General features: G+C 39.7%; 1 protein-coding gene across 2 annotated transcripts in view; it reads left to right on the forward strand.

Annotated features, from left to right (window-relative positions):
* Positions 1–10,070, forward strand: part of Zdhhc9 (zinc finger DHHC-type palmitoyltransferase 9) — a 29,096-nt gene extending 19,026 nt beyond the window's left edge. For both annotated transcript variants that reach the window (XM_058571454.1, XM_058571459.1), the window contains exons 5-10: positions 1,295–1,432; positions 2,467–2,513; positions 3,221–3,325; positions 4,225–4,328; positions 4,711–4,807; positions 8,487–10,070. In XM_058571454.1, coding sequence (XP_058427437.1) covers positions 1,295–1,432; positions 2,467–2,513; positions 3,221–3,325; positions 4,225–4,328; positions 4,711–4,807; positions 8,487–8,603 — 608 coding nt within the window. In that variant the 3' untranslated portion in view covers positions 8,604–10,070. The remainder of the gene's footprint in view (positions 1–1,294; positions 1,433–2,466; positions 2,514–3,220; positions 3,326–4,224; positions 4,329–4,710; positions 4,808–8,486) is intronic.
* Positions 10,071–12,119: the final 2,049 nt, after the last annotated feature.

Genomic DNA, 12,119 nt, shown 5'->3' on the forward strand with positions numbered 1-12,119 from the left:
TACATGCCATGCAGCATGTCCATGGTCCTTGCTTTCTTCTGACTAGCCAATTCATTAGCCAAAGTGTGGAGAAATGCATTTTGCTTTATATGGTGTAAATCTATATGTAGAATAGGATTCTATAAATCAAAACTCATTTTTTATTTTTTTAGTACCAGGTATTGAACTCAGAGACATTAAACCACTGAGCCACATACCCAGCCCATTTTATTTATTTATTTATTTTTAATTTTTGAGGCAGGGTCTCACGGAATTGCTTTAGGACCTCGCTAAGTTGCTGAGGCTGGCTTTGAGCTCATGATATTCTTGCTTTATTCTCCCGAGATGCTGGGATTACAGGCATGCACCACCATGTCTGGCTTTAATACATATTTTATTTTATTTATTTTTTAAAAATATTTATTTTTAAGTTTTAGGTGGATACAATATCTTTATTTTACATTTATGTGGTGCTGAGGATCGAACCCAGCGCCCCGCGCATGCTAGGTGAGCGTGTTACCGCTTGAGCCACCTCCCCAGCCCAGTAATGCAGTATTTATTACATAGTAAATCCTTTTAAAAATAATTTATTAATTTTAATTAGGTATATATGACAGAAGAATGCATTTTGATTCACTGTACACAATTGCAGCACAACTTTTCATTTCAGTATGATGTAGCATCCCATCATACGTGCAGTCATACATGTACCTAGGGTAATGATGTCCTTCTCATTACACAGTCTTTCCTGCCCCCATGCACCCTCCCCACCCTCCCTCCCCTTAGCCCAATCATAGTTTCTCCATTTTTCCCATGCCTCCCCCACATGGTAAATTCTTACAGGTTCTAGAATCTGTTTCTGGGCTTTCCCATTCTACTGAGCTATGCCACACTATTTAAGTATACTATAATTTTATATGTTTAAGATCAAGAAAAAACTACACTACTAATTTTTCAAAATTTCCTTTCCTATTTTCAACTATTTATTCTTCCTGAACTTAGGAGGCCCACCTGTTAAAGTTTTTTAATTGGAAAAGCAATGTCTCAGCTCTTAACTGGCAGAGTGAGAGAGATGACTTAACCACTTAGAGCCTTAGTTTCTTCATCTGTAAAATGGGGACAAGGGTGTTCTTTTAACTTCCCATGTGATTATGGGGATCAAATGAAATGACTGTGAAAATATTTTGAAAAAGTAAAGGCTGAAAATACATGTTTTTCACAATTGAAGGCAATGACTGGAGTCTTTGAATTAGGTGAACGGTGGGGTTGCTTTGTTCTGGAGGCTTTGGCATTGGACTCTGTCTTTCTCCCACAGAGCGATTTGACCATCACTGCCCCTGGGTGGGGAACTGTGTTGGAAAGAGGAACTACCGTTACTTCTACCTCTTCATCCTTTCTCTCTCCCTCCTCACAATTTATGTCTTCGCCTTCAACATCGTCTATGTGGCCCTCAGTGAGTATGCAGGGCAGTTACTGGAGTGGTGGTAGGGAGGGAGAAGAGGTGAAGACAGCTTTGGGGGGTGGTTGGGTTTCTGATGGGACTTTTGCCATTATGAAGCACCTCAGGTCTGATTAGAAATGAGCACTACTGTTTGCCCTGGAGCCAGGCTGCTGAATTCAGCGCACATCAATAATTATTTACCAAGTGTTTCAGCCTTCTCTCTGACCCTGTGTTGAAGACCAGGGCCATAATTACTGGTCTATATCCAGAGTACTGGGCATTTCGGGAGTGATCTCAAAGTTTGGGGATGTATTTTGGCTCACTGCATCCTTTTTTCCCCCTTGTGCTGGGCAGCAGAATGGATTCTACCCAAGAAATGTCTTTTAGTAACTTGGGTTTCACTTTGGAGATAGAAAATACACACCCACATCATATACACATACCAACAATCTAAGGGCAAGTGGGATGTGGAGTTAAGGGAGTAAACTTGATCAAAACAATTTTTTGGAAAGATAGGAGCTCTGAGATGGATTTTGCACAAGGGAGGGACCCTGATAGGTGAGGAGAGAGGATTTTTCTCTTTTTTTAAAATTTTTTTTTAGTTGCTAATAGACCTTTATTTTATTTATTGATACGTGGTGTTGAGGATCGAACCTGGTGCCTCACACATGCTGGGCAAGTGCTCTGTCACTGAGCCACCACCCCAGCCCGAGAGAGGATTTTTCTTGACTGTTTCTGGTTTCTTTCATCTGTTAATATCTCCATACATGTCCATATTTGGGGGCTGGGAAAAGAGATGGAAGCCTGATGGTTGGCTTCTGCTCAACTTTAGTCTTTGCCTGGCCCTGCATTGGAAATGTGAACTCCTCAGTCAAAAGAGTGCCAGCTTGTAAAGGAGACTCTTCACCCTTGCTTGAGTGTGAGCCACTCTTTTGCCAATGTGGAACATGGGATATGGAGGGAAGGAAATGAGTGGGCACTAGGATACTTTGTCAGACTACTAAAGTCTCTAATTTTTCTGTCTACTCCTCCTCCCAATTTCACAGAATCCCTGAAAATTGGCTTCTTGGAGACGTTGAAAGAAACTCCTGGAACATATCCTCCCCTGGCAGTATGTCCCTGCGAAACCTTCTTAAACTACTTTCCAGCATGTCATCTCCTGTCAATTCTCCCACCATCTAGTTTTCAGACATTAGAGAGTGCCAAAGCCTAATTTTTTTTTAAAATAGTGTAGTCTTAGTGGTAGCAACCAGAATGGAATATGGCCAGGGCTCAAAGGGAGGTCTTTCCCTCATCCCCTTGCCATCTGCCTCTTTCCCAACTCCTTTTCCCAGATGTGACCTCTTTCCTTTAGTGGGTTGTACTTGCCTCAATATCTTACTGGAAGTCCCATCTTCCTGTTATAATCAAAACTTCTTTTGTACAGTAACTATGTTTCTGAAAAGGAGATGTAGATTTCTATAAATCACATGTTGTTTCTTTCCCATTAATGTTTCACTTAAAAAGCTTATTTTTTGATGAGATTTATACTACCAGCGATGGCCAATATTGTTTAGCCTTGGCCCCCTCCAAAGAGTGAAAGACAAAAAAACAGGCAAACACTTAAATACACTAGTGATGGTAGAGATTTGTTCAGTAGGGAATGAAGGGAAATCTTTTACCTTAAGGAATTCATCTGGATATTTGGCTTTTTGTGACATTTGTTCTAAGAGGTAAAGATGGTGTGACTGGTATCATAAATATGATCTGAGGTTTCAGCTTCCCTGGTGTGACTTCTTCAACATTCCTTAACCTAACATCACTGTTCTAGAAGTCCTCATTTGCTTCTTCACACTCTGGTCCGTCGTGGGACTGACTGGATTTCACACTTTCCTCGTGGCTCTCAATCAGACAACCAATGAAGACGTGAGTCAACTTTCTTTTTCTCCTCATCAGATATTCTCATTCTCCCAAAAGCCTATTCTCATTTTACTTGCTAGAGAACCAGTCTCCAGGGCCTGGAAGATTGAGGTGAGCAGAAATCTGGTGTAGAAGATCCTTAAATCAGATGTGTGGAAGGCAGACTGCTTTGGCGCTAAATGCCTGTAGGGCATTAGGAAGAAGAGGTCAAAGAGTTGGGTGGGTGTAAGGTCTTTAACTATTCATAGGTCCTTAAAAGTTAGCCAGATGCCTCTGGATTTGGAGTGGAAAGGGGCAATACCACTGAATAAATTCTTGCTTTAAAAAAGGTGCCAGTTAATCCACATTCATTGTAGAAAAATCAGAAAATACAGATGAGCAGAAAGGAGAAAATGAATCCCTGTAATTTTACCTTCTGTCACTTTCTTAATGTCATGATATATAGTCTTCCAAACTTGTCTGGACTTATTCTCATGTTTGTTTATGCATACATTATGTATTTTTCAATAAAATAATTTATCTGCTTTTTTCCTCTTTTATGAACATTTTCATGTCTCTATACAGTGTATTTCTTTTTTATTGTGATAAAATATACTCAAGATATGCCATCTTCACCATTTAAAAAAATTTTTAGTTGTAGATGGACATAATACCTTTATTTATTTTTATGTGGCACTGAGGATCAAACCCAGTGCCTTCCAAATTTGAGGTGAGTGCTCAACCACTGAACTACAACCCCAGCCCCATCTTCACCATTTTTAAATGTACAGTTCAGGGGCATTGAGTATATTCACATCCTTGTACAACCGCTGCCGCCATCCACCTCCTGAACTTTCTCATCATACCATGCCACATGTATTTCTTCAGCATAGTTTTTAATGAAAGCCTTGGCTTTTATTTTGTAGATCAAAGGATCATGGACAGGGAAGAATCGTGTCCAGAATCCCTACAGCCATGGCAACATTGTGAAGAACTGCTGTGAAGTCCTGTGTGGCCCCTTGCCTCCCAGGTACTCAAGAGACTAAAATGTCCTGAGATCCTTGGGATGAGCAATGTAACCTTATTCTGTTACCTGGTCCAGTGCATTCTTCTGCATGTGAACTCTCAGTGTCAAATAGGTCTGGTGCCATATCTACATGGAACATAGACCATGGGCTGGCTATTTTGAAGAGATCATATTTTACTGTCATTTCATTTGTTTGTTCCTTATTTATTATGGCATTCACTGGTTTGTGGAAAAAAAAATGAATGGGAAATATCAGGTGTGTTCTTGGATCAGGCTAAATTGCCAAAGGACAGATTTATATTTCCTATATACACAACGGGGTTCAGTGGCCTGGGTGGGTGGAGGAGAGAATGCCAAGTCCTTGATTAACTCTCGTCTCCTTCAGTGTGCTGGATCGAAGGGGTATTTTGCCACTGGAGGAAAGTGGAAGTCGACCTCCTAGTACTCAAGAGACCAATAGCAGCCTCTTGCCACAGAGCCCAGTAAGTGTTCCTGATTTATGGTTGAGTCTGTGATAGAAAGCATGTAGATTAACTTTATAGCTTAGAGTTACAATTAGGCAATTTCATATCCTTATCTCTCTAGCAACCCTGTCTCTGCTTCTGCTTGACATTGCCTCTAGCTCTTTGTGCCCTTGAGGTAGATTAAGGTTTATTCATTTCTTTGACATATATTGAGCAACTAATGTGTGCCAGCTACTGTACTAGGTACTGGGGACACACCAGTAAACAAGGCAAATTATGTTCCTGCTTTCAAGGAGCTCATTGTCTGGTGGGGTCAAGGGATAACAAAAAAGGTCATTGCTCAAAGTTGTGAAACATACCTTAATGAAGGAAGCATAAAGTGTTACAGAAGCAAAGGTGGGGTCAGGGGGCCATGTTAGAGTTGGTGATGTGCTTACCTTGGTCGGAGGGCACTTCATTGCTGGAACATGTAGATGTGGAAAGTGTCCCAGCAGTCCTGCTCAGTATATATTTCATAAAATATCCAAAAAGTTATTATTTGAACTTTGTTTTTAATGTTTTATTAGTGTGTTATAGTTATACACAGTGGTGGGGCTCATTGTAACATATTCATATATGCACATAACATAATTTGCTCCAATACATTCCCAGGTACTTCACTTTTCCCTCCCCTCTTCCTTCCTCCTGTTCCCTTTTTTCCACTCTTCTGGTCTTCCTTCCATTTATTTATGTATTGTTTATATATATTTAAGAGCTTTATTGAGATATGATTGACCTACCATATAATCTCTATTTAAAATGTACAGTTCCCTGGTATTGTATATTCAGAGTTGTATGATCCTTGAAAAAATTAATTTAAAAGCATTTTATTAAACTACCTGTCAAAAAACTTTGTACTATTAGCTGCCACTCTCTCTTTCCTCCCGACTCCTTTAGCCCCCTCCCAAGACAGCCACTGAAATTTACTTTCTTTTGCTTTAGATTTACCTAATATGTACATTTTGCATAATTGGAATTCCACAATATATGGTACTTTGTGACTGGATTCTTTTACTTAATACAGTATTTTTAAGATTCATCCATATTGCAGCAGGAAGCAGTACTTCATTCCTTTATATAGCTTAATAATATTCCATTATTTAGCTGTATCATATTTTATTTGTCCATTCATTAGTTGATGTACTTTTGGGCTGTTTCTACCATTTGTTTATTGTAAGTAATGCTGTTATGAACATTTGTACAATTTTATACAATATTTTTGCATGAATACAAGCTTTCATTTCTTTTGATGGGGAGTGAAATTACTGGTGAATATAGTAATTCTGTGTTTAACCTTTTGAGAAATTGCTGCATTGTTTTCCAAAGTGGGTATGCCATTTTACATCCCCACTAGCAGTGTATAAGTATTTCAGTTTTTCTACATCCTTAGTAACCTTTATTATCTGACGTTTGGATTTAGTCATCTTAGTGGGTGTAGAGAGGTATCTCATTGTGGTTTTCATTTGTGTTTCCATAATGACTAATGATGTTGTGTGTCTTTCCATTGTAGGTATTGGCTATTTGTATATCTTTGGAGAAGAGTCTATTTATAAGCTTTGTCCATTTTTAAAATTGAATTATTTGTGTTTTTTATTATTGAGTTATAAGAGTTCTTTATATGATCTGTATACAAGTCCCTTCGAGATATATGATTTGCAAATATCTCCCATTCTGTGGGTTGTCTTTTCACTTGCTTGATGATGTGTAACCTTTAAAGCACAAAAGTTTTAACTTTTGATATAGTCCAGTTTATCTTTTCTGTTGTTGTTGCTTGTGTTTTTGGTGACATATCTAAGAAACCTTCGCCTAATCCAAGGTCATGAAGATTTATGCCTGATTTCCTGAAAGAGTTTTATAGTTTTTGGCTCTTAACATTTTAGCTCTTTGATCCATTTTGAGTTAATTTTTATATATGGTGTGAGGTAGGGGGTCTGCATTCTTTCTTTTGCCTATGGATATCCAGTTATCTTTGTATCAGTTGTTGGAAAGACTATTCTTTTTTCTATAGAATTATCGTTACCCTTGTTGAAAAGCATTTATCTGTAAATGTTAGAGTTTGTTTCTGAACTTTCAATTCTATTCTTCAATATGTCTTTTCTTATGCCTAAACCACACTGTCTTGGTTACTCTAGCATTGTAGTATGTTTTGAGATTAGGAAATATGAGTCCTTCAACTATATTCTTCTTTTTCATGATGGCTTTGACTATTCTAGGTCCTTTGAATTTCCATATGAGTCATAGGATCAGCTTATCCATTTCTGCAAAGAAGTCAGTTGACATTTTAATAGGGATTGCAGTGAATCTATAGGTCAATTTGGGGAATATTGCCATCTTAACAAGATTAAGTTTTCTGAGTTACTAACATGAGTTATCTTTTTGTTTGTTTAGGTCTTTGATTTCTTTCAATAATATTTCATAGTTTTCAGAGTTGAAAACTTATTCTTTTTTTATATATATTTTTAGTTGTCAATAGACCTTTATTTTATGTACTTATATGTGATGCTGAGAATCAAACCCAGGGCCTCACACGTGCTAGGCAAGCACTGTACCACTGAGTCACAACTGCAGCCCTGAACACTTATTTTTAAAGATTTTTATTTTATTCTATATTTTAACAATACTGGGGATTAAATACAGGGGAACTATACTACTGAGCTACATCCCCAGTCCTTTTAATTATTTCTTTAAAATTTTCAGATAGGGCCTCCCTAAGTTGTTGAGGCTAGCCTTGAAGTTATGATCCTCTTGCCTCAGCCTCCCTAGTTGCTGAGATTACAGACTTGTGCCACCATATTTGGCTAAATTTTACACTTCTTTTGCTACATTTGTTTATAAGTATTTTATTCCTTTTGATGTTACTATAAATTAAATTGTTTTCCTAATTTTCTTCTTGGAATTTTTCATTGGGAGTACACAAATTGATCTTTGTATATTATTATTGTATCCTGAAATCTTGCTGAAATTATTTATTCTAATAGATTTCTAGTCAATTTAGACTTTATTTTAAAATAGAGTCCTATTTTAATTTGAATAGTTTTTGTAAAGTAAGTCATTGTTCTCTACTTTGTCTTTCATTTTAATGTACAGCATACTGATATTTATGTATTAGTGTCATCATTTTGAATATCATTTTTCTGATGAGTGTGGTCCCAAACCATAGCAATTTAAGTTAGTGACTTTCAGTTGAATGTGGGTGAAATGTGGTATTTTAGAATAATTAGGGGACATTTTTAAACTATATATGATCATCTGAAACCCCACCTTCTTTGATTTGGAGTCAGTATTCTAGTGAGTTCTGTGTAAGGGCAGAAACAGGGTTGAGAACCATTGGGTCAGCACTTTTTGGTCAAGTACATTATAACATTCTGTTGTGAAAGGGGCCATCTAATTATTTGTGGTCCTTATCATTATTATTATCACAAATATTAATGGAAGCATCTGTCCACAACAGCCAGTTGAGGAGAGAACTCAAGTAAGCTTCAGTTGAATCTGCTGAGAATGTGTAGCCTGGTCTTGGGCTGAGTTTAGTGATAGTGGCTGCATATCTATAGCATCAGTGTGGTGGAGAGCTTTTGAGGAAGAGATCAGGGTCTGGATTATCTGCTTTTGGATTTTGAGAGAGAGCCTTGTGTTGAATCTGATATCTTTTCCCTTTCAGGCCCCAACAGAACACCTGAACTCCAATGAGATGCCGGAGGACAACAGCACTCCGGAAGAGATGCCACCTCCAGAGCCCCCAGAGCCACCACAGGATGCAGCTGAAGCTGAGAAGTAGCCTATCTATGGAAGAGACTTTTGTTTGTGTTTAATTAGGGCTATGAGAGATTTCAGGGGAGAAGATATACCCGAGACAGAGAGCAAGTAAGCTGTCCCTTTTACTGTTTTCCTTTGGTCTTTACATACCCAATTGCACACTGGCATTTTCTTGCTGCAAGCTTTTTTTTTTTTTAAATTTCTGGACTCAAGGCAGTGGCAGAAGATGTCAGTCACCTCTGGCAACTGGACAAATGGGTCTTTTGGACCCTGGCACTTATTTCCCATGGCCTTAGCCATGGGGTCTCCTTGGACTCCTCTCCCCACCAGATCCCAGCTCTCCTGCTTGGGGTCATTGGTCTCATTATGGGGCTAACGATTCTTGAGACTGGCTCAAGTCCTCAAGATGCTGCATGTCCTGAGTCCAGAAGCAGACACAGAAACCTCTGGCCAGGGAATCCTAACTGGGTTCTTCTCCTTCAGAATTGATAAGGATGGAGAGTGAGGTTGGAGGATTCTCCTGGCTACAAAGTGCCAGCATTGCCAGCCAATCCTTTTAGGAATGGGGCAGGTACCTTCCTCTTGTATTTATTCATGTAGCTTTTCTCCTTTGTCCCCCATCCACTCTCTAACACCCATGTCCCACTCTTTCCCCATTAGATATATGTAAGTAGTTTTAGTAGAGCTAAAAATTTACATTTCTCGTAGATTCTCCAGGAACTTTTAATACCTGTGCTATTCTCAATAAGAATTGACAAGATGCCAATGGCATAGCCCCTCACACTCTCTGCCTCATCTCTCCTCCTTTCTCATTAGCCCATTTAAATTTTTTTTTTCTTTTTACTCTTGCTCCCAATAGGAGCGGGAACAGCAGTAATAAAAGTCTACACTTTGGTGATTCCTTTTCCTCAGAGGAAACCCAAGTGCTCACTTAAACACTACCCCCTCAGATTCCCTGTGTGAGGCCTACAGAGGCCCTGAATGCACAAATGGGGAAATCAAGGCACAGAGAGGCTCTTCTCTCCTCTCCTCTCCCTCTATGTCCCCTCAAAAAAAAAAAAAAGGAAAAAGAAAAAAAAAAGAGAAAAAAAAAAGGCTAACCAGTACTTCCATTAAGCCTTGGCTGAGTGAGGGAAAGCCCAGCACTGCTGCCCTCCCGGGTAACCCACTCCAAGGCCTCAGCCCACCTTGGGCAATGGTAACCACACCAGGGGCTTCCTCCAAGTCCCACTCTTCCAGCACTTCCACCGGCAGAGTCCCAGAGCCACTTCACCCTGGGGGTGGGCTGTGGCCCCCAGTAAGCTCTGCTCAGGACCTGCACTATTTCAGGGAAGAAGATTTATGTATTATATGTGGCTATATTTCCTAAAGCACCTGTGTTTTTCTCTTTCTAAGCCAGGGTCCTGTCTGGATGATTTATGGGGATGGGGGGAGTGTAAACCAGAACTTTTAATCTATTTGAAGGCAATTAAACTGTGTCTAATGCAAACTGCCTGCCTCTTCCTTCCCCTTCCATTTCAAGAACCACCATGGGGATGTGAATGTGTTTGTGTGTTGGGTGGGGGGTGGGGGTTGGAAGGGTTGCTTGTTACTACCCATACTTCCATTTTCCAGGGTACCCTTGGGTTGGAGAGATAGCTCCCAAGCTCAAACTCTCCATTGATCTCTACTACCTTCTGGGCCGAAGTTTATCTCACTCTGGACTATGACAAAAGGACTTCTAAGCAATATACAGTGTGAACAAGATTAGGATGGTTGAGAAATTATCCTTAAGAGAACAAGTTCTTCATTAGGATATTGTTTGCAAGCAGATGGGCACTGTTTATTGCAAATGAGTCTTGGTTATTAAAGCAGGCTCACCAGGGCCTTCCCTTGGAAATATTTCATTTTAGTGGTCTTTTACAAGTGATGGTATATATTTTTTTTTTCAAATAATCTGTAATCAAGACTCCTTACTGATTCCTAGCTCACTCTTCCCAGTTAATCGGAATTAGTGAAATTTGGCTGCTCCCAGATTTTTCTCTGTGTCTCCCTATTTTCCTTGTAGCAAGATTTGAATTTAACATGAGAGAGAGAGATGGGAGAGAGATTGATTCATATCCCTCTCCTATTTGCTTCTATTTTCCCATTCCTTTTCTGGCTCTCTCAATTTTATTTTTTTCAGTTAGGTTTTAGTTATTTCAAAATAAGGCCAAGCCTGGAGAGTTTGGAAATTATTATTTTTTTCCAGTCAAACTGTCATTCGTGTGAACTCTTTCTAGTCAGTACTCAGCCCATCCTGTCTCAGCCTATCTCTTCTCTTGGGCCAGGATGGATCTCTCTCCTCCCTCAACTTACCTCAGCCACTTTCCTGCTGACCCTAGGTCACTCAGAGAAGTTTTTCTTTCTGATGTGAAGGGTCAAGTGGAAATATCTTATCTGTAGTGTGAAATGATTTTTAAAAATGTTTGTTTTTTCATATCCCCAGCCCACTTTCTTTTCCTTTATAAATCTGTATTTAAGACCTTGGCCTCAAGATCTTTCCCATTTATACCATGCACCAGCCAAGACTGTCCCTAGTCTGAGCTCTGATCAGAGGAGAGATTGAAGGATTGATCTTACCCTGGGGAAAGGGGCCTTATATTGTTTGATCTTTTCGATGGTTGACACTCTCTCCAACTCCCCCTTTCCTTCCCATTCCTCATGCTTCCTATGCACCCTATTTCCCCAGGCCAGGAGGGTTGGCACTGATCCAAAAACCTCTGGGGGTGGGGTGGAACTTATGTCCATTTGACTCTGGAGCCCTCCTGGCCCTGGCTGAGATCATCATCTCCCCGTCCACATTTTCCCCCAGGAGTGGGGTTGGGTTAGAGGTGGGTTCTAATTCTATAGCAGCTAGATTCCATTCTTCCCATCCTGACCATCCTGCCTTTACTCCTAATACCCCTTTTCCTACTGACCAAATCTCTTTACTTTGTTGGGGAAAAGAAGTATTTTGTTTTTAAATCTATTTTCTAACTTAAATGCAATGTAAATCTCTGCACTTTTGTGTGAGTCTACAAATGTGTATGTGTTGGGGGTTTTTCACTCTCTGGTATTTCTTAATAAAGAAATCTTTCTTTTGGGGGGAAGCCAATTAATGAAGGAGACTTGAATGGTCTTAGAAATACAGGGCTGTTTCTTTGTGCTTTTGCCTCATTTCTTTACTTGTGTCTAGTGTGAGTGATCGGGACCCCCTCCCCCACTTTTTGACCCCCTTCCTTTGAGAGGGCCCTCAACTTAGTGGGCCAGAGAGAAGGACCTGTCCTGTATCTGATACCCCTCTGGGACCACTTGGATTGATTCAAGTGGTAACCTAGCAACTGAGATCCCCCACTCCCCATGGTCTGGCCCTGTTAGTCCTTTTCTTCCAGCTCAGTTCATTTTATACTCCTGAGGCTGAGGCCAGCCTAGGGAAAATCACTCAGGGATCACAGTAAGTGGTTTTTTAAAAATGATAATTTGTTCTCATGACTTGGTACTACTAAAGGAAAGTCATGTTCTCAATAATTCAAAAGGC

This window comes from Marmota monax, unplaced genomic scaffold (genome assembly GCF_021218885.2).
Source record: "Marmota monax isolate L192 unplaced genomic scaffold, Marmota_monax_Labrador192_F-V1.1 WCK01_AAM20220418_F8-fsc00054, whole genome shotgun sequence".
Classification (NCBI taxonomy): domain Eukaryota; kingdom Metazoa; phylum Chordata; class Mammalia; order Rodentia; family Sciuridae; genus Marmota; species Marmota monax.